A 25,750-nucleotide genomic window follows, 5' to 3' on the forward strand; every position below is an offset into this window, starting at 1 on the left:
TTTTGACTCCCCTCAACAAAAACTTCTTTCCCTGGCTATCCTTGATTTATATGTATTGTCTCCTCCATGAGAAAATGTGGCCATCAAGGGAAGGGACTTCCTCACTTTTTAATTTGTACCCTTAGCATAGTACACAATCAGAACTTAATATATGTTCATTCGTATTAAGACTAAACTTGCTTCTTCACTTGCACCTCTTTGTGACTTCTTCCACTGTTCCTAGGGTTGTCCTCCAAGACCAAGCAATGAGTTCATTCCTCATCCTTTCCAGTACTGAAAGACAGCTCTCACACCTCCCTTAAAATCCTGCAGGCAAAACATCCTCAGTTCCTTCATATGACACGACCTCCAAGCTCCTGAGGGCCTGCTGGATTGGGTACATGTACCCAATTTTTAACCTTATAATCTTGACAATAATAACTGTCAAGAGTATGGGCAGCCAAAGAATGACAGTTCCTTTCAATTTCTTGTATTGCTAAAGTACGTTGAAACATTGGTTCTCAGTAATTATTGGTATATTACTGTATAGAATAAACCAATCAATATGCACTTTCTTAAGCACCTATCATGTGGCGGGCACGATGAAATCAACCAGGAATCAATTTTATATATTGGAATACAACAATACTTTTAAAGAAGGAAAGTTAGAGATATTTAAAAAACACAAACGTATGACTTGTTCAACAGAAATTTGATTATAGTGGTTCTCGATTTTAACAATTCAAGAGCTAAATCACTCATTTCAAAGGGCAGAACTTCTGAAGTCTTAAGTTGGGCAAGATGGCAAATAGTGCCACCATCCTGAGTACAACATCTGTAGCCAGGACCATAGTTGGGACACTTGGCTCCCATTGCTATACTAATATAACAACTGGCAATCACCCATGCCTATCAGGTTCCAGTAAGGTATCATGCTCAGTAAATATAAATAGCTTTTCCTGAGGAATCACATAATGTCTGAGTTGGAAGGCATCTCAGAGGCCATCTCAGAGAACCAATCACCTAACAGGAATTCTTTCTAGAACAAACTCAACAAACAATCCTATAGTCTTTGATTTTGGATTTTTGGGGAGGAGAGAACTCACTACTTTCTGACTTTTAGAAGTCAGGAAGTATAAAATCTTCATTTTACAGATGAGAAAACTAAGTCAGAGAGAGAATGAGTGACTTGTCCATGGTGCAGAGGTGGAGTCAAGATGGCTGAGTAGAGAAGCATTCTGCCAAGTTCTCCAACATTCCTCTCCAAGCAACTTTAAAATATCTTCTTAAATTTAAATCTGGATTGGCAGCACTAACAAAAGGTCAGAATGAGACATCCTTCTAGCCCAAGACAACATAGGAGGTCAGAAAGAGAGACCTGTGAAATGGGGCAGGAGGCTGAACCAGAGCCCATGTGGATAAGTCAGTGGTGGATCTAGGTGGTGGTGACAGAAGCAGCAGCAGCTTTGGGAGCCCTCAAGCCAGAGGTGGTAAGGGGACCTGGCAACTGGTCAGAAAGAGATTACAGGGTACCCCTGTGCTAGCAGTGGACACAGAACCAGATACTATTTGGTAATTCCATTGCCCATATACACTTCTGGGTCATAGTTCAAGGGTAGAGAGGAGCATTTTTGATCAAGAAGGAGTGGAGGCCCTGAGGGGCAGTAACACTTCTGGCTCCAAGGGATCAAGGCCCTTAGGAACAGTATCGTTTCCAGGCCTTTCCTGGGTAAGGACCAGAGTGCAGAGCAAAAGAGCAGAAACCACTCTCTCCAGATCATACCATCTTGGATGCATTGGAGACTTCCAAACCCCTGGAGCTAGCTCTGAAAACAGCAGTGCAGAAAAAGTCTCAAGTCTGAGACTGAGTCCTTTTCCCCACCCTCCATACTGGGAACAGAGCCCAACACTAATATAAAGTTCCAAATCAAGAAATAAAGTGGAAAAATGAGCAAGCAACAACAAAGGGAACCTGACCATAAAAATGTGCTATGGTGACAGGGAAGATCAGGACAAAAACTCAGAAGAAGACAGTGAGATCAAAACTGCTATAAGCAAAGCCTCCTAGGGAAAAACGTTTGAATTAGACACAAGCCCAACAAAAAAAGACTTTCAAAATCAAATAAGAATGCTAGAGGAAGGACTAGGCAAAGAAATTAAAGCAAAGGGAGAACATTTTGAAAAGATAATTAACAGCTTGGTAAAAGGGGCATGAAAAAATATTGAAGAAAACAGCACTTTGAAAAACAGAATTGGCCTAATGGAAAGAGAGGTACGAAAATTCACTGATGAAAATATCTCCTTAAAAAGCAGAGCTGGCCAAATGGAAAGAAGGGTACAGAAGCTCACTAGAGAAAATAATTCCTTAAAAATTAGAATTGGTCAAGGGGAAGTTAATGACTTCATGTGACACCAAGAAACAATAAAACAAAGTCAAAAGAATGGAAAAAAAGGGAAGAAAATGTGATATGTCTCATAAGAAAAATAATGACGTGGATAATACACCAAAGAGAGATAACTTAAGAATTACTGGATTACCTGAAAACCACGATCAAAGAAAAAAGCCTAGAAATCATATTTTAAGAAATTATCAAGGAAAACTGTCCTGACATCCTTGAACCAAAGGGTAAAACAGAAATGGAAAGAATCTACCCATCACCACCTGAAAGAGATCCTGAGATGAAAACTCCCAGGAATATTACAGCTAAATTTCAGAGCTCCCAGGTCAAAGAGAAAATACTTCAAGTAGCCAGAAAGAAATCATTCAAGTACCATGGAACCACAGTCAGGATCACACAAGACTCAGTAGGTACCACATTAAAGGAGCAGAGGGCTTGGAATATGATGTTTGGGAAGGCCAAAGAGCTGGGATTACAAAAAAAAACTTACTCACCAAAACTGAATATAATCTGTCAATGGAAAAAATGGATATTTAATGAAATAGAGTATTTCCAAACATTCCTGATGAAAAGACCAGAGCTGAATAGGAAATCTGACTTTCAAATAAAAGACTCAAGAGAAATATAAAAAAGTAAACATGAAAAAGAAATCAAACGAGACTCAATAAGGTTGAACAGTACACCTTTCTATATGGGAAGATGATATATGTATCTTCCAAGCATTTTTTCATTATTAGGGCAGTTAGAAGGATTCTACATAGAAAGAGGATGCAGGAATGAGTAGATTATATTGGGATGATGTAAAAAAAAATAGGTGAGAAAGAAGGAAGCCCTGGGAGAAGAGGGAAGGAAGAGAAAGAATGGGGATAATTATCTCACATAAAAAAGGCACTCAAGGAAAAATTTTATAGTGGAGGGGAAAATGATATGGGGGGGAGGGGCAATGCTTGAACTTCATTCACATCTAAATTGGTTCAAAAAGAGAAACTATATATACATACCCAATTGGTAATAGATATCCATCTTACCCAATAAGGAAATAGGAGGAAGGAGATAAGAGAAATGGTGTGTGTGTGTATGTGTGTGTGTGTGTAAAAAAAGGGAGGGCAGATAGAAAACCATGGTTAGAAGCAAAACAGATTTTAGAGGAGTGACAGGATAAAAAGAGAAGAGAGTAATAAACAGAAGAAATAGGATGGAAGGAAATGCACAGTTAGTAATCATAACTGTGAATGTGAATGGGATGAACTCACCCATAAAGCAGAAGCAGATAACAAATGGATTAGAAACTACAATCCAACAATACGTTGTTTATAAGAAACACACTTGAAATAGAGAGACACACAGAATTAAAATAACGGTCTGGAGCCCACTTATGCTTCATCTGATGTTAAAAAGGCAGGGGTAGCAATCATGATCTCAGACAAAGCAAAAGCAAAAATAGACTTAATTAAAAGGGATAAGCAGGGAAGCTATACTTTGCTAAAAGGAACCAAAGACAATGAAGTAATATCAATACAAAACATATATGCACCAAATGGCAGCAGGGCATCCAAATTCTTAAAGGAGAAATTAAATGAATTACAGGAGAAAACAGACAAAAATGTGGGGGACCTCTACTTTCTCCTCAGAGCTAAATCTAGCCATAAAATAAATAAGAAGACAAGGAGATGAATTGAATCTTAGAAAAGTTAGATATGGTAGAACTCTGGAGGAAATTGAATGGGAAGAGAAAGGAATACTTCTTATTCTCAGCTGTACATTGAACCTTTACAAAAATTGACCATATATTAAGACATAAAAACCTCACAACCAAAGGCAAAAAAGCAGAAATATTAAATGAACCCTTTTCAGACCGCAATGAAATGAAAATTACATTTAATAAAGGGCTGTGGAAACAGATTAAAAGCTACTTGGAAACTAAGTAATCTAATCTTAAAGAATGAGTGAGTCAAAGAACAAACCATAGAAACAATCACTAATTTTATTAAAGAGAGTGGCAACAATTAGACAACATTCCAAAATCTGTAAGATGCAGCTGAAGTAGTATTTAAGGGGAGATTTGCATACATTGATAAAAGAGAGAAAGAGCAGATCAATCAACTGGCTATGCAACTAAAAAAAGAACAATAAAAATAACAAATTAAAAATCGCTACTTAAACATCAAAATGGAAATTGAAAATCAAAGTAGAAATTAATAACACTGAAAACACATTTAACTAAGAAATAAAACAAGGAGCTGGTTTTACGAAAAAAAAAAAAACCACCCCAATAAAATAGATAAGCCATTGGGTAATTTGATTAAAAAAAAAAAAAGGAAACCAAGTTACTAGAGTCAAACATGAAAAGGATGAATGTACCACCAATGCAAATGAAATTAAAGCAATTTCTAGGAGTTATTTTGCCCAATTATATACCGGTAAAACTGGCAATCTAAGTGAAATGAATGAATATCACAAAAATATAAATCGCTGAAACTAATAGAAGATGAAATAGAATACTTAAATAACCCTATACGTTGAAAAAGAAATTGAATAAGCTATCAATGAGCTCCCTAAGGAAAAATTCCCAGGACCAGATGGATTCATAAGTATGCTCTGCTAAACATTTATGAAGCAATGAATCCCAAATAAACTATTTGAAAAAATAAGTAAAGAAGTCCTACCCAATTCCTTTTATGACACAAATATGGTTTTGATACCTAAACAAGGGAGAGCAAAAACAGGTAAACTATAGACAAATTTCCTTAATGAATATTGATGCATAATATTTAAATAAAATGCTAGCAAGGAGATTATAACAACATATCACAAAGATCATACACCATAACCAGGTGGGATTTATATCAGGGTTGGTTCAATATTAGGAAAACTATTAGCATAATTGACCACATCAATAACAAAAAACAACAAAAATCAAATGATTATATCAATAGATACAGAAAAAATCCTTTGATAAGGTATAATCATTCCTAACAAAAACACTAGAAAACATAGGAATAAATGGAGCCTTTTTTTTTTTAAATAAGCAGTATTTATCTAAAGCCAAGAGCAAGCATTATCTGCAATGGATATAAATTTGAAGCCTTTCCAGTAAGATCAGGAGTAAAGCAAAGATGTCCATCATCACCACTATTATTCAATATTGTACTAGAAATGTTTAGCTATAGCAATAAGATAAGAAAAAGATTGAAGGTATCAGAATAGGCAATGAGGAAACAAAACTATCACTCTTTGCAGACTATATGATGGTATACTTAGAGAACTATAGAGAATCAACTAAACAACTGGTTGAAACAATTAACAACTTCAGCAAAGTGGCAGGATATAATATAAACCCATATAAATCATCAGCATTTCTATATATTACCAACAAAACCTAGCAGGAAGAGAGAGAAAAAGAAATATAAAATACTTGGGAGTCTACCTGCCGAGACAAACCCAGGGATTATATGAACACAGTTACAAAACACTTTTCACAAAAGTAAAGGTAGATTTAAACAATTGGAGAAATATTAATTGCTCAGGGGTAGGCTGAGCCAATATGATAAAAATGACAATTCTACCTAAGTTAATTTACTTATTCAAGGCCATAACAACCAAACTACCAAAGAATTATTTTGTAGAGCTAGAAAAAAATATTAAAAAAAATTCATCTGGAAGAACAAAAGGTCAAGAATATCAATGGAATCAATGAAAAAAAAATGTTAAGGAAGGTAGCCTAGCAGGTGCAGATTTCACACTATATTACAAAGTGGTAAACATCAAAACAATCTGGTACTGGCTAGGAAATAGAATGATGGATCAAAGAAACAGAATAGGTACATAATGCACGGTAGCAAACTACCATAGTAATCTAGTGTTTGATAAACCCAAAGATCCAAGCTTTTGGGCTAAGAACTCAATATCTAACAAAAAATTGCTGGGAAAACTAGAGAGCAGTTTGGCACAGAAGAGGCATAGATCTATATACACTATACCAAGATAAGGCCAAAATGGATAAATGATTTAGATATAAAGAACAATATCATAAGTAAATTAGGGAGTATGGAAAAAATGTACTTGTCAGATCAATGGATAAGGGAAACATTTATGACCAAAGAAGAAACAGAGGGGATTGTAGGAAATAAAATAATTTTAAGTGAAATTAAAAAGCTTTTTCAAGAACAAAATTAATGCAGCAAAATTTAGAAGGAAAACAGGAAACTGGAGATTTGCAGCAAGTTTCTCTGATCAAGGCCTCATTTTTCAAAATATAGGGAACTAAGCCAAATTTACAAAAATAAGAGTCATTCCCCAGTTGACAAATGGTTAAATGCTATAAACAGGCAATTTCCAGAAGAAGAAATCAAAGCTATCAATAGACACATGAAAAAATGTTCTAAATCACTATTGATTAGAGAAATGCAAGTTAAAACAACTCTAAGATATCGCCTCACATCTACCAGATTGGCTAACATTACAGAAAAGGAAAATGACAAATGCTGGAGAGGATGTAGAAAAATTGGGACACTAATACACTGTTGGTGAAGTTGTGAACTTGTCCAACCATTCTGGAGAACAATTTGGAACTATGCCCAAAGGCTGTAAAACTGCACATACCCTTCAACCCTACAGGAGAGAGGGAAAGAACTTGGAATTTTAAAAAATGATTGTTAATATTTTTTACATGTAATTGGGAAATATTTAACAAAATAAATAAAAATAATTTTTAAAAAAGTTTTCATGGTATAGAGAGGAGAGCTATGGAAAGAGGTCAAGGAAAACTGTCAAAAATGCATTGGATACAAAAATAGCAGTAGCTGAGCAATTTGAGATCAGGGAATCTTTGCCAAATGATCAAAGTGTGAGGATTTCTGCCTTTAAAACAGATGCCAAAGCTGAGTGAACTGTGGAACTCTGAGAGCTGCTGGTCCCAGGATATTTTTCATTCTTTAGCCATTAGTAAAACCCTATGAATTCAGAACCCATTAAATCTAAATCTGTGGGACTCTGGACAGGGGCCAGATAGAAGTTTCTCCTTGTTATTTTAGGCAACTAGGTGTTGCCAAAGTGCACAGAGCACTGGGCCTGGAGTCTGGAAGACCTGAGTTTAAATCCACCGCTTACTAGTTGTATAATCCTGGGCCAATCACTTAACCTGTCTGCCTCAGTTTCCTCATCTGTTGTTGTGAGAATCAAAGGAGATAATAAAAGTAAAATGCTTAGCACAGCACCTGGAGCATAGTAGGCACTATATGAATGTTGGCTATTATTACTACAGCTATTGCTAGTGGCCCATAGCATACAAAACTCCGGAGTGGTTCCATCAGAACCTGTTTACAATGGAACTGGGAAACATTTAACAAAAGAAATAAGAGACCAAATAACAAAGATAATGTGGATTTGTGGTTTTTGGTATCAATATGTGGTCACAGGGATTCACTTCTATGAGTTTGGCAGCACTGCCCTATACCAGTGAAACCACTGGCCCTGTTTCTGTCTATCCCTATATCTTTCTAAAATACCAAGTAAATAGCATCAAGGTTCCGAATTGGTCAGACTCAGAGGCCAGAGATCACTTCAGTCCTAACAAGTAGCCCCTGTATACCATACCCAACAGGGGATCATCCAGTTTTGTTGATGAAGGGGAGCCTGCTATCTCCCAAGGTCACCCATTTGCTGAATCACTCAAGAAATCTCTAAGAATCTATGACAGTCGGGGGTTGCTGGCAAATGCTTAACACTTGGCTCTCCAGAAGAAAAAAAAAATGTGCCCACAAGCCACTCTTGAGTTAACAGGCATTACTAACATTTTTTCTATCCATTTCTTAGTCAAGACAACAAAACAACACACCAAACCCTTATCTGTAGCATTTGCTTTTTTTCTGAGGTGTAAACGCTCCATGATGAAAATTTGACCATCAGCGCTCACAAGTTGATTTGAAGTGGCTTCAGCACACCCCTAAATAGAGGTGTACTTTTGGATCTCAGAGCTTCCTAAGTAGAACTGAGAAATGGGAATATGGGAAAATAGACCAGCAGGTGTGTCCTTTAATTATTAGGAAAAGGTAAAAGAGAGGGAATCCTACTTTGGAAGCCAGTGAGTTGAGAACAGGTGATCTGGAGACTAGCCGGAAACCCAGATGGCTTTTGGAATTGCCTTTGGATTTCCCAGGCAGCTGCTGTTCCTTATTTGTCCTTTTCAGCCTTTGCCAATCCAAGGAAGCCTGTTGGTGGGGTTCTGTCCCCCTCCCCTTTTTTTGTTTGTTTGTTTGGGTCAGACAGTTCTTCAAGATACTGGGAAAATGCTGGAGGGTTCAGTCTCTGATGCTGTTTGATTGTATCACACTTTAATAGCCTACATTTCTGAAATTAGCATCTTCTCCTAGGTATATAATTAAGGCTTAAGCTCTTCAATTTGAATTTTTATTATTATTTGGCTGTAGCAGTTAATGTATTCTTATCATGTAGTCCTTAAATGCACTTTCCCTTCTGGAAGAATTTTTCCTTAATTTATATAATAAACGTTCTTCCCCAGCCCATTTCTATCCTTGTCTCCCTTCCCTCCCCAACACATACAGTAAGAAATAAGCCATGAAGAGTTTGATGAACTGACCCAATTTAGAATAGGGCAGAAAACACTATGGAGATTTAAAATGATTCACTAGAAGGAAAGGTAGACTGGACTGTTGAGAGTTGGCGAACCCGCTGGTCTAGACCAACATCTTATATAGCCTCTTACCAGGGTTGCAATCTGTGAGAAGTGAGCAGATGGAGAGAAGAACCTTAGAAATGGTGAGGGCCGGACTCCAGTTATCCTTTAGAATGTCCAGACAGATCACTCCTTGGCTGTTAATATTACAGTGATAGATTCTTGTCCGAAACGTAACCTACAGAAAAAAATGTAAAGTTATTGTAAATGAACACACATTATTATTATTAGATGAAGGAATTCAACAGACATTTCAGGTTTAACAAACATTTGCATTTCTCCTCACAGACAAAATATTATTAAATATTATTGAATGAAACCATTATAAGACCTTGCTAAAAGGTCACAAGGGTTTTAGGGTTTTCCCTGAGATTCGAGTTGTTCATTTCCAAGATAATACTTATTAGGATGAGTAGTATGAAAGAACCAGTTTTTAAAAAGTCACACTCAAGGTCTCCTACATTGAAATGGATTAAGAGGGCCCAGGTTCAAATCCAGACCCTGACACTTGGCACTTTTTGCCAAATCATGTAATCTCCCTGGAGGCTCAGTTTCCTCATGTGTAAAATGAGGAGGTTAGACCTGATCCCCTTTAAGGTCCCTTTCAACTCTAAAAACATTCAATGTTCCCAGAATCTTGAGGAAAAAATGCCAAGGATGTCTTTTATAGCCATCTTTTCACATCTAGTATAGCTTTGTACATTTAGACATTCTAATCATCAAAGGACTCATGAATATTAATGGTAAACTATTGATAATGACAATTCTTTTGTTCTTGTAATTAGTAGTTTAAAAGAAAACATAATTCTATGGCAGCTTTCAACACAGAATTTTAGCACATCACAAAGAGCATACTTTGTGAAATTCAATTAGTTCCAGTGGATGAACTTCTAGTCTGCCAACATGCCCATGTTGGAGGAAGCCACGGTCAGGCCATTCTTTGTTTCCTTCCCTAGGATGAGTGCGCTGCTCGGGCTTTAATAATCGTCCTGAGTGACAGGAATTTCTATTTTCAAAGTTAGGCTTTATATAGCTTGACTCGTTAATGACCGATAAGAAGAAGATGGAAAACTCACACTGGGGACCAATGCAGTTGCCCTGTATCACTGTTGACTAAAGTGAACAACTTTAAATTAAAAACAACAAATTTCCAACACCCAGAGACCGGTCATTAGCTCTCTTGAATGTCCAGAAGGGCTCCAGGCCCAGAAACAGGTGGGAAAAGAAAAAGCCAAAAGATCACCCAGCAAAGAGCATCCAGAAGGACAAGAGCAGCCAGGGAGTCCGCGTTCTTGGACCTCCCTGAGAATGACATTCATCTCCCTCCTGCTGACAGCTCCTAATATCGGCCTCCCTGTTTCTGCAGAGGTCACTGCCATCCTCTTGGGCACTGTATTTCCAACCTTGGAGTCAGCCCAGGAGCTTCTCTTTCTTAATTCTCCTATCCAATCGGTCACCAGGTCTGCTCAGGTCTGCTTCCATAGTATGTGTTGCCTCTGTTGCCTTCTCTAAATTCAATTGGCTAGCACCCTCCCAACCTTAATGCTGGTGCTGTCACTCTGAGATTACCTCCATCTACCTTACAGGTTTCTTACTTGTACAAAGTTGCTTGCATGTTATCCTCCCCATTAGAATGGGAACTCCTTGAGAGAGGGGACTGTTGCTTGTCTTTCTTGGTATTGCCAGCACTAAGCACAGGTCCTTAGGTGGTGCAGTGGACATGGAATCACGAAGACCTGAGTTCACATCTGGCCTCAGAAATTTACCAGCTGGGTGACCCTGGGCAAGTCACTTAATCTCTATCTACCTTGGAATCCTGTGGACAATAACAACACCTACTGGCCAGGGTTGTGAGGATCAAATGACATGATATTTATAAAGTGTTTTGCAAACCTTAAAAAGCCTATATAAATGTTAGGTATTATAATAACTATTATTATTGTTTTATGCACATGCTTATTGACTTGACCTCATTCTCTCATGGATTGCACATGCTGTGCTTGAGGCCAGGCTCTCCCTTTATCAATGCATCCTTCACAGAGCTGGTCAACTTATCTTCCTAATCTTAGCCTCTGACCATGTCACACCTTTTCTCATAAATTTTCATGGTTCCCTATTACCTCTAAAGAAAATATCATCTCCTCAGCCCGACAATGAAGGCCCTGCACAGTTTGTCCCTAGCTCAGCCTTATTTCATATAATTCTCCTTCACCCACTCTCCGTTCTAACCAATCAGGCCAGCCACCTCCCAACTCATCACATCATCTCTATCATCTCTTCCTCATCTCCACCTTTCAGAAATCTCTTCATTCCAGGTTTCGTTCAGGTGACCTCTTTTCTGGTCCCTCCACATGAAAGGACATCCTCAAATTTTCTCAGAGCACTTTGTCCACTGCCAACCCTTTATTATAATTCTCTCAGTATATGTAGTACCGCCCAAGTAGAAGGTAAGCTCCTTGAGGTCAGGGACTGTATCACTTTGCCTTTTTTATTCCCAGGCACAGAAAAAGCAGTTAGTTAATTTTTGTTGGACAAATTAATAAATACTACCAATACTTCGGAAAAAATCACATATTTAAGCTAAATATAGTCACAATTTTAACCAGATATCAAGTGTTTCCATCAAGTCAACAAGCATTTAAAAAGTGCTTACTATGCGTCAGGCAGGAATAATTTTAATTATTACATTTTTAAAATGTGCTTTTAACTTTTCTGGGCTGATTCATGGTCCCAATTTCTGCCTTTCAGAAAGTCATGCTACTTCCCAGCAATGAAATGTAAGCTCTTTGAAAGCGGAGACTCTCATTTTAGGCTGAGTCCTATGAGTCTAGCATAGTACACGGCACTCAGAAGTGCCTGTTGCAATGAGGTGCTAACCCTGATGGTACTACACCAGCAGAGGAATAAAACCTGCATATTACCAAGTAATAAAGATCAATGAATTCAGAGAAATTTGGGAAGATGTAAAATCAATCAATCCACTAAGATTTATTAAGCACCTACTATGTTCCAGGCACTCTGTTAAGTGCTGGGGATACAAAGAAAGACACAAGACAGTCTCTGCACTCAAGGACCTCCCAGTGGAGAGAGAGGGAACCAGAGAACAATAAATGAGCTGGTTGTAAGAAGTAGAAGCAGTGACAGCCGCGACAAAGTCGTGGTGTGCACACGGGTAAAGAAGGGCAAAAATGAAGGTAACTGGGACGATGTGAGGCCCTACTATGTGAAAAAAATAGATTAGATATTACATACGTGTAACATGTATGCAACATATATTTGGGAAGGGATTAACAAATGATAAATAACAGAAGCTATAATACTGTCTCCCCCATCTGTCAGTCAGTCAATAAACATTTATTAAGCGTTTACTGTGCTAAGTGCTAAGAACCCAAAGAAAGGCCAAAGTAGTTTCTGCTTTCCCGGTACTCCGGGTCTTATGGGCGAGGCAACATGCAGACCGCTGTGCTGTGTGCGAACAAGCTGAACACAGGATCAACTGGAAATAATCAAGAGAGAGGAGTCAGAATGAAGAGGGACCGGGGAACTCTCCTCTGCGCTCCCAAGACCAGCACCCATGGCCAGGCCCTTGTCCCTTCTTGCCTGAAGGGTTCAAAGAGGCCCCCACTAGGCCTCCTGGCTTTCATCCTCTCCCATTCCTATCCATCCCCTGCCCTGATGCCAGGATGATATTCTCCAAGAGTATCTGGGCCTGCCACTCCCCAGCTCAGGGGCCATATGTGGCTCTTCCCTAGGAGAACACTGAAATCTTTCAGAATCCCGTTCTGAGCTCACGGCACATTCCTTCCCTTCAGAAATTCTGCATTTCAGGCAAGCCATTCCCTGTGGACAACATAACATCTGACTGTTTCCAAGGCTCAGCTCAGGGGTCCCTTCTAACCTGATACCCCAAGCCACTTCCTCAAATGATCCTGCTGATATTTGTCAGCTTCCATGCTGCACCCCCCCACTCCCCCCAAACATCCTTGAAGTCAGAGATTAAATTGTGTCACCCCCCCCCCCCCCCCCCTGTGCATAGAGTAGGTGCTTCATACATAGTAGGTGCTTAATCAATACAGCACTTGTTAGTTTGGATTGGATACATGTACAATCATAAAAAATCTCTTGTTTTTCTTATTTTCTTTTCGATACTCTTGGTCATTTATTTGAACACCTGTACTTTTTCAATACATGCTGCTAGGTGGCACAGTGGATAGACTGCTGGGCCTGGAGTAAGGAAGACTCCATTTCCTGAGTTCAAATTCAGCTTCAGATATATTTATTAGCTGTGTGGCCCTGAGCAAGTCACTTCACCCTATTTGCCTCAGTTTCCTCATCTGTAAAATGAGCTGGAGAAGGAAATGGTGAACCACTGAAATATCTCCTACCAAGAAAACTCCAAATGTGCACTCTCTCTCTCATGAAGAATCGGACATAACTGAAAAACTACTGAACAACAACCACCACCACCTTTCAACACAAGTCAAAATAAACTTTCATATATTAAAAAAAAAAGGAAGTCCTGGCATGGATAGAAATGGTAGTGAGATTTTAATGGAAACATATGAGATCAGTGGGAAATACACTCCCTTCAGAAAAATTCTTTTCCATAGAGTTCTGGCAAGGAACTATTTTGAGTCCCTCTGCCATGAATCAGTGTATTATGTAATTCAGGAGAGCAGAGTTAACAGCATTCAACAGCATTTAACACAGACCAAGGTCCACTGTAATTTCAGAATTTACTCAAACAGACTGCTAGCTGATATTCATAAGACATATGCTTCTTTCCTTCACAATTTCAACTTTCAGCAGTCCTTTCCTTTCCCCTTCCCTTGCCTTTCCTTTTCCCCTTCCCTCCCTTCCCCTTTCCCCCTTCCCTCCCCTCTTCTTGTCTCTCCTCCTCTCCTCTCCTCTCTCCTCCCCTCCCCTCTCCTCTCCCTTCCTGTCCACTCCCCTTCCCTCCTCTCCCCTCCCCTCCTCTCCTCTCCTCTCCCCTCCACTCCCCTCTCCTCTCCTCCCCTCTTCTCTCCCCTTCCCTCTCCTCCTATACTCTCCTCTCCTATCCCCTCCTTTCTCCTCCTCTCCCCTCCCCTCCCCTCCCCTCTCCTCTCTCCTCCCTCCCTCCCCTCCTCTTTCCCTTTTTTTATACATGTACAATCACGTTAAACATATTTCCACATTGGTCATGTTGTGAAAGTAGAATCAGAACAAAAGGGAAAAACCATGAGAAAGAAAATACAAATGAAAATAGTAGGCTTAGATTTTCAGCAGTTCTTTTCTTAAAACTTTTTCAAGATGTTTCTAACTAAAACTCTCGAATGAGACAGTTGATACGATAGAAAAGGTAAAAAATAAAAACAAACCCTCTAACTTTGGGGGAAAAAATGGTCCTGTTCAATGGTCTGTCATATGAGGCTATAAGCAATCAGCCACCCCAGCTCAAGTGTGATGTGACGGCCTGATAGCTGCTCCAAAGCCTGCTTGTCAGGGGCTCCCCTCAGCCAATACGTGCCTGCTGCCATTGGTCTAATGGAGGAAGCAGGGCCTGGGGAGTCACAGGCCTGCCCCGGCTACCCAGGGTGACCTCAGGCAAGTTCCCACTTCTCCAGGCAGTCACTTCTTCCATTGTAAATCAAACGGGCCAAGCCCTCAATAAATATTTGTTTAATGGAATTGCTGGACCTCAAAGGTCCTTCCTAGCGCTGGCATTCTAGAACTTCTAAAGTGGAGAAAGGTCAGCCTTCTGAGTGGGTTTTCTCTCTCTGTAGACTAGCAGTGATTTCTTAGGTTTCCCCCCCAAAATTAAGCTTTTAAAATTTTTTTTCAGAAACTGGTTATAATTTGGAAATTTTCACCAATAAGATCTTTCTAAGAGAAAGAGCAGAGAGAGGTGGCTTTAGGAAGACCTGAGTTCTACTCTTGCCTCTAATGTGATACTGGGCAAGTCACTTAAACCTGTGTCTATCCCAGGCAAATCTAGAAGATATGAATAACGAATTATTCAAATTTCCACGGGGCTGGAACCAATGACCACATTTTACATCATTGTCATCATCATCACTAACATTCACATAGCGCTTACTATGTGCCAGGCACGGTGCTAAGGGCTTTACTAATATGTCATTTGGTCCTCATAGTGATACTAATGATAATATTTATATAATGCTTACTCTGTGCTAGGCACTGTGCTAAGCGATTTAGAATTATTATCTCATTGATCTCCACAAAAAACCTGGGAGGTGGGTGCTATTATTATCCCCATTTTACAGAGGAAGAAACTGAGGCAAAAAAGGGTTAAGTGACTTGCCCAGGGTCACACAGCAAAGGAGTGTCTGAGGCTGGATTTGAACTCAGGTCTTCCTGACTCCAAGCCTAGCACTATTCATTGTGCCACCTAACTGTCCCTAATTTCAAATAGCTAAATTTAAATACCACACATAACAACTTCAGGACCAAGCTGTGATTTGCAAAGAACATGCATTCTTCCATTGATAAAGGGAATTCCTAATGGAGAGCTCCCTACTATGATGAAGCCAAAGATCCGGACCATACCTCCCCCGCCAAAAAAAGGAAGAAAAGAAAAAATCCTTCTGTAGCTTCCAGGAGTAGGCCTTTTCTCAAAAAATTCTGTTGTTTTTCCCCCCTCATCAAGTGCAGACCTTTCGTCTCTTGAAAAGGGAAGCCCATTTTATTTCTCCAGCCTGCCTCAGCACCCAGGCTGCTCCTGTAAATGGACCACACCCCTCTCTGACGGACTGTAGCCACCCTCATGCCCATCACTTTAGAGAGCTCTTCAGAAAGCAGAACAGGGCAACCCAGGAACCATGAAGTGAAAGGGCACACATCGTCTCTGAGCACCACACAAGCAGCTCTCATTCTATGGAAACCCAATGCTGGCATTATTAAGCATCTAAATCATAGGATTACCAAAAGATTTTTTGGGGTTGGCAATAGGATTCACTCTGAGATATTTTAAATATTAAGCTCCTCCAGGGAATCTAAAATAATCAGATTTATGAAAATTCTACATCCATGCAACTTTTCAGGAACATGTTTATTGAATAAAAAAAATACCCATGAATCTCCTTCAATAATTCAACAAGTTATAGTTTTATTGACTGGGGTCCTCTGCCTACCAAAACTGGCCACAGTTCCTCTAGGGGAAGGTGAAAAGAATAAGCATTTATTAACTGCTGACTATGTGCCAAGCGCTGTGCTACATGTTTTGCAAATATTATCTCATTTGATCTTCATGGAAGCTCTTCAAGGTAGGTGCTGTTATCAGCTCCATTTTACAGCTGAGGAAACAGAGGTAAACAGAGATTAAGTGACTTGCCCAAGGACATACAGCTAGTAAATGTGTGAGGCCACATTTGAACTTGGGTCTCCCTTATTCCAGACCCCATACTCTATCCATCGCATCCCCAGGGTCCTGCTTCTAAGTCTTAAATCAGGGGCTCCCAACCAGTTTTGGACCCGTTATCCCCTTGGCTTTTAACAAGCCTTCCCTTACCCTCCATTCAGTACAAAAGGAAGCAAGTTTTGGGCTTCTAAGGTCCTTTGCAGCCAGTAATGTGCTGGCAAATATTTAACAACGAGCTCTCCAGGAAAAAGAAAAAGTAAGTCAGATATACTTTTCACTTTAATTTTAATTAGAAATATTTTCTCTATCACTTTTTAAAAATCTAGAAATAATCGACAAAACAATAAATCAAGTCCTAGTTTATAGATTTCTGGGTCATTTCTAACATGCAAATATTCACAATGAAAATTCAACAACTGGATCTGAAATTAAAGCTAGTTCTCAAACACCCCAGCTCTATACCTAGGCTCCTAAGAAGTGATTATCAAAACATGGTCGAATAAATTAGTGAGAGCTTTGATTCTGTTTTCATTTGCCGATCAACAGGTTTATCCTTGGCACAGTTCTTGAAAGAGATAGCTGTGTAGGATGGTTACCACTGAGTTTTTTTCTAGCTTTGAATTTGGTTGAAAAGAACACTGAGAATTCTGTTTCTCTGGGATAAGTTGTTTATAAATGGGATTAAAGTTCTATGAGCAAATGTGGTAAAATGAGAACATACTTCTCCAAAAGCACACTAACATTTTAGTAACTTCGTTCATTGGAAATCAATTTGGAGTTTCTGATTTTTGTGAAGATTAATTAGCTTGTCGTTCATTGGGTCACTTGTCGAGTCTTTTCTAGTTCAATGGAAAAAAGGTTTCATATCCAAATCTAATTCATCTGGTTTTTGTCAGTAAGACTTTTATTTCTGTATTTGTTTCTTTCCAATTTTTCTGATACATTGAAAGTTGTGTTCCTTCTCTTTCTCACCTTACGCTCTACCCTTGCTGCTCCCTTTTCATCCTTCTCTTTCCAAACCATAATTTTTTTTACACTAACACTCCTCCTTTTGGAATATTTCAATAGGATAATATGGATAATATTTACCAAATAATTCCTGTACCCCCTTGACAAGTTCCTCTAATACTCCAGGAGTATGTGAGCCCCAAATTGGATAAACTCTTGTCTAAGGAAATGGCTGAGTTGATTCAACCAAAAAATTCTTCTCTCCCCTCTCTCCTCTACCACCTTTAGCTAATATTGAGATGAGCTTCTCCAAACTTAGCTAAGCTGGTTATGAAGGAGATAAAATCTATAGTGAAGTCTTTCCAATTTTATAGGACCTACCAGAATTGAAAACCCAAGGCCATCTCCAAGCTACAAGGAGGCAATGAAACATCTCTAGATTCACAGCCATTGTCAATAAGCAGTTAAAAAAAAGGTACAGGTCTGACCAAAAAGAAGGAAAGAAAGAAGAAGAAGGAAGGAAGGAAGGCAGGAAGGAAGGAAGGAAGGAAGGAAGGAAGGAAGGAAGAGAGAAAGAAAGAAAGAAAGAGAGAGAGAGAAAGAAAGAAAGAAAGAAAGAGGGAAAGAGGGAAAGAAAGAAAGAAGGAAAGAAAGAAAAAAGAAAGAAAGAAGGAAAGAAAGAAAGAAAAAAAGGACTCTATATATACAAAAAATAAGTATACTAATGGAGATAATTCTGAGCAAGGAAGGCAGCATGGTCCAGTAGGAAGAACATCGGCTTGGGGGCCAGAAGATCTGGGTACAAATTTCAGGTAGCAAAGTGGATGGAGTGCTGGCCTCAGGACTCAGGAAGATCTAAGTTCAAATCTAGCCTCAGATATTCACCAGCTGTGTGGACCTTGTCAAGTCACTTAATCTCTCTCTGTTTCCTCATCTATAAAATAATGATGATAACAGTTATCTATCTTGGGGGGTTGTTGTAAGGATTAAATGAGATAATATTTGTAAGGCATTTTGCAAACCATAAACTGCTATAGAAATGCTAGCTATTACTATTCTCATTACCACGGTACTCCTTATAAGTCTCATATTTTAAGAAATCTAAAATCTTCCTTTGCTTTGGATTTTCTCAGCATATCAAGTACAGGACTCCATATTCATTATTCTCACTGGATTTCAGTTTTTCTATTTTTAAAATGAAGAAATTGTACCAGATAATTTCAAAATTTTCTAGCCCTAAAATTCTCTCTCTCTCTCTCTCTCTCTCTCTCCCCCCTTTCTCCCCTTCATTCTTTCCTTCCTTTCTCTCTCCCCACCTCTTCCTCCCTCCTTCCTTCCTCTCTCCCCCCCTCTTCCTCTCTCCTCCCTCTCTCCCCCCATAGTCTATGATTCCACGTTAGAAAAGGGATACAGTCTATTAGAATAGGAGAGAAACCAAGAGAATGACCATCTCTGGGCAGCCTTGGTCAAGTACAGGCACAACAACTTTTTCAAGCATTCCTACTGCTGAGTCCACAGAAGGAGCTCAGGGAAGACCTTCTGCATGAACAATCAAATGAGCAAACCTGAACCCCGGAGCTCTTTCCATCAAATCCTGCCAAAAGACCCAGTAGGAAAAAGCAGAGGAATGTGACCTCGGCCCTGAAAGCCCAGAATCAGCTGCTCTGGCTGCCTGAACTTAAGCCCATGATGTGGTGGTATGTTGTTAGAACATCACTTATTTATTAATTAGTATCTGTGTGTGTTGGGGTGGGGGGTGCATTGTCAGGACTTAACAGATGTCCACTGAAGCTCCATCCTGGAGACAGGGTGATTCATCTCTGCTTTAGAACTACAAAAGTGTACCATACATAATAACAATTAATTAGCCAGCACAACAGCTGAGATCCTTAATGGATTACCATGTAAAGTGCATAATAAATGGCTGACCATATGACACTGGCTGTTAAATTAAAGACAATGACATAAACATGCACAGAAGGAGAAGCGCATCTTTTAAACATTTGCATCTAAGTCTCACAAAAGATGTCTCGACAAGATGCAGCATATTTACAGATTTACCAAAGAAAGAGAGAAAATAAAGGCTCCCTCCATCTGTGAGGAAATAACGGCTGGTAACATTTAAAAAAATTGTAGAAATGGAAAGTGCAGCTAATTTATCTTTAAGAAACGTGGAGGTCAATGATTCACAATCTGTGCAATGCAACCCACAGGGCTGGTCACAGCTAGCGAGAAATGCCAACAATCCCATTTTCTATGGGGGCTCTCGACTGTGTTCGTACAAACACTGTGTGAACACTGTCCAAAGTGTAACAATGCCTAATTCTGATAATGATACAGTAAATTAACAAGGATTATGAAGCTGGCTGAATGCCCACTCTTCTGGAGAATGGGTTCGAAGAGACAAAAGAAACACCACTTGAAAAAGACAGAGCATTCATGGTGGCTGAAGGTTTTACATCTCAAATGCGCATTGGGGAAGGCAGGAATATGTGTCCACAGAAACTCCAATGTTAACCCTTGGAGTAGCTCCAATTGTGAGCAAAGAAGTGCTAAGGAAAAGCAGGCCAGTAACGTTCTTTGAAAATGATGGAAAACGTAAAGGGGGAACAAAGTCAATGAAGCAGCAATCATGTTGGGCATGGGGCTTCAGGTCGGAGAGCAACACCGAGCATAAAGCAGAAGGTCCAAAGGTTCCTCAGGCCCCAAAAGAGACCATGGAGATCTTGTAAAATGACCTTCCTACAGACTTCGGCTTGGTGTGATCATGGAATGTGAGAAAAGCTGAGTTAAGCCCAACAGAGATGTGTGAGAGTGTGTGTGTGTGTGTGTGTGTGTGTGTGTGTGTGTGTGTGTATACAAACATACCAATTTGAAATAAGAGATCTGATAGCTGACATTAAGCATTTGGTGTTTTAATTTAATTTAATTTAATTAATTTAAGCATTCTAAGGATAATTTAAAAGCATATATTTTAAGTTTAGACAAAAAGCCAAATCTGGCTTATCTAAATACCCACAGTGAACAGGCTTAACTAACCAACTTGAGATTCCTAATACTGATCAAAGATTTATTGTTGGAAGAGAATTTAAGACCCATGTAGGACACAGATTCTTAACCTTTTTGTGTGTCATGGCCCCCTCTGACAGTTTGATGAAGGTTTTGGATTCCTCAGAATAAAGTTTTTAAATGCATAAAATACATAGGATTCCAAAGGAAACCAATCATACGGAAATACAATTATAAAAATATTTTAAGGAAAAAAAAATCCATGGACTTTTAAGGGAGGCTATACTTATTTAATAGAAAAAGAAAAAACGGTACCTAAGGATAAAGTAAAGTGACCTCAGTGTCACACGGGCAGTAAGATTGGGTATTTGAACCTGCAATCTCTGACTCTCAATCCTTCTACCTCACTAGCACGCTGGCTAAACATAATTAGAAGGAAAAGTATCCTCTTCTAGATTTTATTAGGTAAATTTAAATTATATAGATGATGCTTTATAGTAATACATGGTTAATATTATGAAAGATATTAGTTATTGCCTATATACTCTTTCCATAATGGGGCAAAGGGCAAGACAAAGTGCCCAGTGTATAATATGCTAGAAGAAGGCTCTTTCCTTTTATGCTTCCCTACCTCAAATCGTGCTATTTGCAGCAGGAACTGTCCCTATTTTGGAAACTACCTTAAGTGGCATAATGTGAAAATACCAGTTTTGCTCACAAATAGCTAAAAATATCTCCTAATTTAGAATTTCCTCCCATATTCTGCTCTTTTTTTAACCAAACTAAGCCCACCTTTAATAGAGCAAGCCTCTCCTGGAAGTCATCCTTCACATGTGTGGACACAAGGTCTCATTCCTAGGCCTAGGACATGGCTGGTCTGTGATAAGACTGAGTTCTGATGAACTTTTATCCCCCTTGTAGATTTCTCTTAGTAACTGACCAGGGAAAGAGAAAGAATGTGGGGTGAGTGTGAGTGTGTGTGTATGTGTGGTATGTGTGTATGTGTGGTATGTGTGTGTATGTGTTTGTGTGTGTGGTGGGAGGGAAGGAACTGAAATGTTTGTGCAAGAAATGACACATCCTTTGCTGGATCTCTGCCAACCATCACCTCCGCCACCCCCTGGGATCCAGCTGAAGCAGGGGATCTTTTAAAAAGGTGATTTTAGTGAGATATTTGGTTTTTACATCACCTAAATTTTCCCCTGTAACTGTCTCCCTCTCAGAGAGCCGTGCCATATAACAACTGCAATAACAAATTATTAAAGAAAAATGATTCCTTTATGTAAGGGATAATCTGCATTCTCCAAGAAGCTTGAGGAGTTTTTTTTTTGAGTTTTGTTTTTAAAATAGGAAGTACATGTTATTTATGTCCTGACATCTCTTAATTTGACTTCTCAGTTTCCCCTAGCCAAGGCAGCCAGCTTCCACATCTCTTTCTCCTGTTCCAGGCAGATCTGTCCCCCTGTGGTCTTGGTGGTTGATCCCACCTCCATCCCTGTACAAGCTTAGATTGTGCCATCTTTATTCTGCTTATTAATCTGTTACATTTCTAGTAAAAGGTAGGCAGCATTCTTTGTCACTCCTCTAGAACCCTAGTTCATCATTTGGTTGATGAGTGCTTAAGTCTTTCAAAATTGTTTGCTTTTATGATATTGATGCTACGGTATACATTGTTTCCCTGGTTCTGCTCATTTCACTCTGTGTCAGTTCACATAAGTCTTCTCATGTCTGTGAAATAAACCTGTTCTCATTTCTTACAGCACAAGTGAAATTCATTTTTGGACATGACCAACAAAGGAATGTTTTGCTTGACTGATACTACTTGTGTAATATTCCTTCCTTCTCTCACTGTCTCCCTTTTATTCCTGTGTGTGTGTCGGGGCGGGGGGAGGGCGGGAATGGGAGGGAAAAAATAATAAAACTAATTTAAAAAATGATCAGTCAAGGCTCCAGAAATCTGATGCTACTTGCTACCTCTTGGCAGAGAAGTGATGCATCACAGCATGAAACTTACTGCCATTCTGGGACACAACTAAAGTGGGCTTAAGTCCTCTACTAGGGCTTTCACATTTAAAAACATTTTGGTTTTTTTTTTTTTTTGAGGAGAAAGTTGTGAGGGACCCTGGGGAGGGCAAAAAAGAAATGGAGGCAAGAAAATATCAGGGAAATGTTAGTGCTTGTTGATGCTTGTCAAGTTCACAGTTTTAAAAATGTTAAAACACACACACACACACACCCACCCCACATATTTATGTTATTTATGTAGTTGCAGCTCCTAAAATAGCCATTGGATGCTCCAGTTGCAGCTCTCAGCACCCTCCCTGGCTGTCTCCCATACCTAATATCCTCTCCTTCCTCACTTCTGTGCCCTGGCCCCTGGCTTCCTTCAATTTCCAGTGAAAATCTGACATTCTAAAGAAGCCTTTCCCAGTACTCCTGAATTCCAATGTTTTCTCTCTGTTGATTATCTCCATTTTATTTTATATATGTGTGTGTGTGAATGCATGTGTGTGTATATATATATATCCTATATATAGTTATATATAGTAAATTTATCAGATATATAGTATTTATGTATATATCCTACATATATTTATATATATAGTATAAATATGACTATATAGTATGTGTATCTACATCCTGTGCATATATATAGTATATATAATTATTATATGTAACATCTTATTAACTATATACAGGATATATATTAACTATATATAGGATACATATCAACTATATACAGGATATACTCACACCATATATATGTATGTGTGTGTGTGTCATATATATATATATATATATGTGTATATATATATATATATATTCCTCTCTCTATAACTATATACAGGACACGCACATATATAATAAATGTGATATATATGTCCTGTATGTAGTTCTATATTTACATACATATGCTAATTAACTGTCTATACTGGAGTTCTCTCTTTAGAGATATCTCCTATATGTAGTTAATAAGCATTTGTTGTAGCTTGTTTACATGCAGCTGTTTGCATGTCATTTCTTCCATTTGACTGTGAGCTCCTTGAGAACAGGGATTATCTTTTGCCTTTTTGGGGCTTTAGCACAGGACCTGGCATAGAGTAGGTGCTTAATAAATACTCATTTAGATCATCCAGTTCAAGACGACAGCAATGGTGCTGTTTTCAGTACCTTTCTTTTTTAACCAGATTTGTGATTTCAATTGAAAATGCCCTCTACCAATGGAGATCACTAATCATGCTACAACTTCACTTTTGAGAGCTGGCTGGAATTTTAAAGGACTGAGACCTTTAAGGGTTAAGTGACTTGCCCAGGGTGATACAACTAATATATGGTAAAGAAGGGAATGGAACTGAGGCCTTCCTGACTCTGAAGTGTGTTCCCACTCATGCTCTCTCTCCCCCTCCCACCCTCTCCTTCTCTCTCTCTCTCCCCACCCCCTTTCCTTCTCTGTCTCTGTCTCTCTCTGCCCCGTCCCTCCCTCTCCTCTCTCTCTCTCCACCCCCTTCTCCTTCTCTCTCTCAATCTCCCTCCCTCTCTCCCCCCTACTCCATGTTGTTTCACATCTTGAACTTAAGAGGACTTAATAAGCATTCCTTGGAGTGAACTGAACTGAATTTTCTGCCTTACTTGTCCCACTTCATTCATCTCATTCCCCATTGTTTGGGGGCCAGCTGCTTGGTTTTGATTTTCTTCTTCTAGGGATGACAGAACACCTAATGCCTCAGGAAATACCTCTTTAAGAGACTCCCTCCACAGTGTTTAGTACTGGGCATTGCCAGAAAGTCCAATGGTTGTATGAGAACGTATGAGACTGAACTGGGCAAAGAAAGCTGTGACCCAACAGCTGTGAATGTAGGGCACATCAGACTGCATCTCGGGCTTCTTGTGTTCTTGCTCACTGTTGCCTGGCTCTCTCATCCTCCAGGCTAATCTGAAACAGTGTCTTTAAATAAACATTGTTGGCGCTTTTCTCTTTCCCTCCTATAATTTGCTGCAAACATTATTCTATCTTAGAAAACTGGCTACTACGGCAGAACAAATATTTGTTTTTAAAAGCTAACAATTGAACAGAAACAACAAACTGTTGGTTCTTTTATAAGTAATGTTAGATTTACTTCATGAATGCAGCAGATGTGTGTACAGCCATGGAGAGAATTTAGAAAGGGATTTATGGAGACACTAGGAATGAATGATCGTTTACTCAAGTTGCTAAATACTCAAGTTCCTTCAGTGCTGAGATTATGACCCAGTTCTCCCACTACAGTACCTAGAACAGCACAGAGAAGACTATCAACGAATATTTCTTGAGTGAATTAAATGGAGAAATATTGAATAGATCTATTAAAGCAAGAGCTAATAGATGTCACTCTGATAGTGCTAAAAAGAAAGACGATCATGATGTTCTAACCCAGGACACTTATAAAACCTATAGAAACTGCAAGGAAAGGGGCAGGCAAGGTCACATGGCTACTGTGAAATTTACAAAACGAATGGAGTTTTTTATTCTAATCTTAATTGAAAGTCGTTTTCATATCTTATGATTGATTTTTTTTGGTCAGTAGAGATTAGAAAATTCAACAAGATTAATTGCAGAGGTGGAATTAAGAATGTTTTATACATCACTAAAATTTAAAAGAGAAAGCTATTAGAAATATGAGGAGAATGACACATAGTAATGCTAGGTATCTTCTCTGAATAAATCACACTAAGTGTACAGTAGGATGAATTTTAAAGAGTCAAATATTTGGTTAAGAAGCATTGATAAATACTTTTTTAATGAAAATGCAGACACTGCTGTTCTGACAATTCCTGAAGTGAGAACATTCATGTGAAGAATTTTACTTCCTTCAAAGAACACTTCAATATTTTCCCCTTTGAAATCTTATTTTGTCCAAATTACCCATTCATAGTAGACAGAATGAAGAACAAAGAAAATGAAATACTTATCAGTAATAAGGACAAAATCATCGTTGTGTAAAAAGGATTCATTTATTCATTCAATAAACATTTATTATGCATCTACTCTGTGCGAGATGTTGGGTATAAAAAGATAAAAACCAAACCAGCCCCTGCCTGTTCTGCTGGGAATCCAACATGTGCCCAGAGAAGCTGTGGGGCCACCTTGGCACCACACCCACTTTGAGGAACCTCTGGGATCTTGGGCAAGTTACCTAATTTATCCCCTTCTCAGATTCCTCATCTACAAAATAAGAGATCTCGCAAGTCTCTTTGATGCCAAATCAATGACTGTAGTTAAATGCAGGGTAATTTGGGAAGATACGGGAATACTGCCAAACTGGAGGGGACCAGTAGCATCATGGTACGACCAAAAGGACCAGTGCATTTGAGGTCAAAAGA

General features: G+C 39.0%; 1 protein-coding gene across 1 annotated transcript in view; it reads right to left on the minus strand.

Moving 5' to 3' along the window:
- Positions 1–25,750, minus strand: part of LOC118851517 (ubiquitin-conjugating enzyme E2 E2) — a 402,390-nt gene that overhangs the window by 59,287 nt on the left and 317,353 nt on the right. Inside the window, exon 5 of the mRNA XM_036760993.1 lies at positions 9,103–9,250. Within this exon, the coding sequence (XP_036616888.1) occupies positions 9,103–9,250 (148 nt within the window). The remainder of the gene's footprint in view (positions 1–9,102; positions 9,251–25,750) is intronic.

Source organism: Trichosurus vulpecula, chromosome 5 (genome assembly GCF_011100635.1).
Source record: "Trichosurus vulpecula isolate mTriVul1 chromosome 5, mTriVul1.pri, whole genome shotgun sequence".
NCBI lineage: Eukaryota > Metazoa > Chordata > Mammalia > Diprotodontia > Phalangeridae > Trichosurus > Trichosurus vulpecula.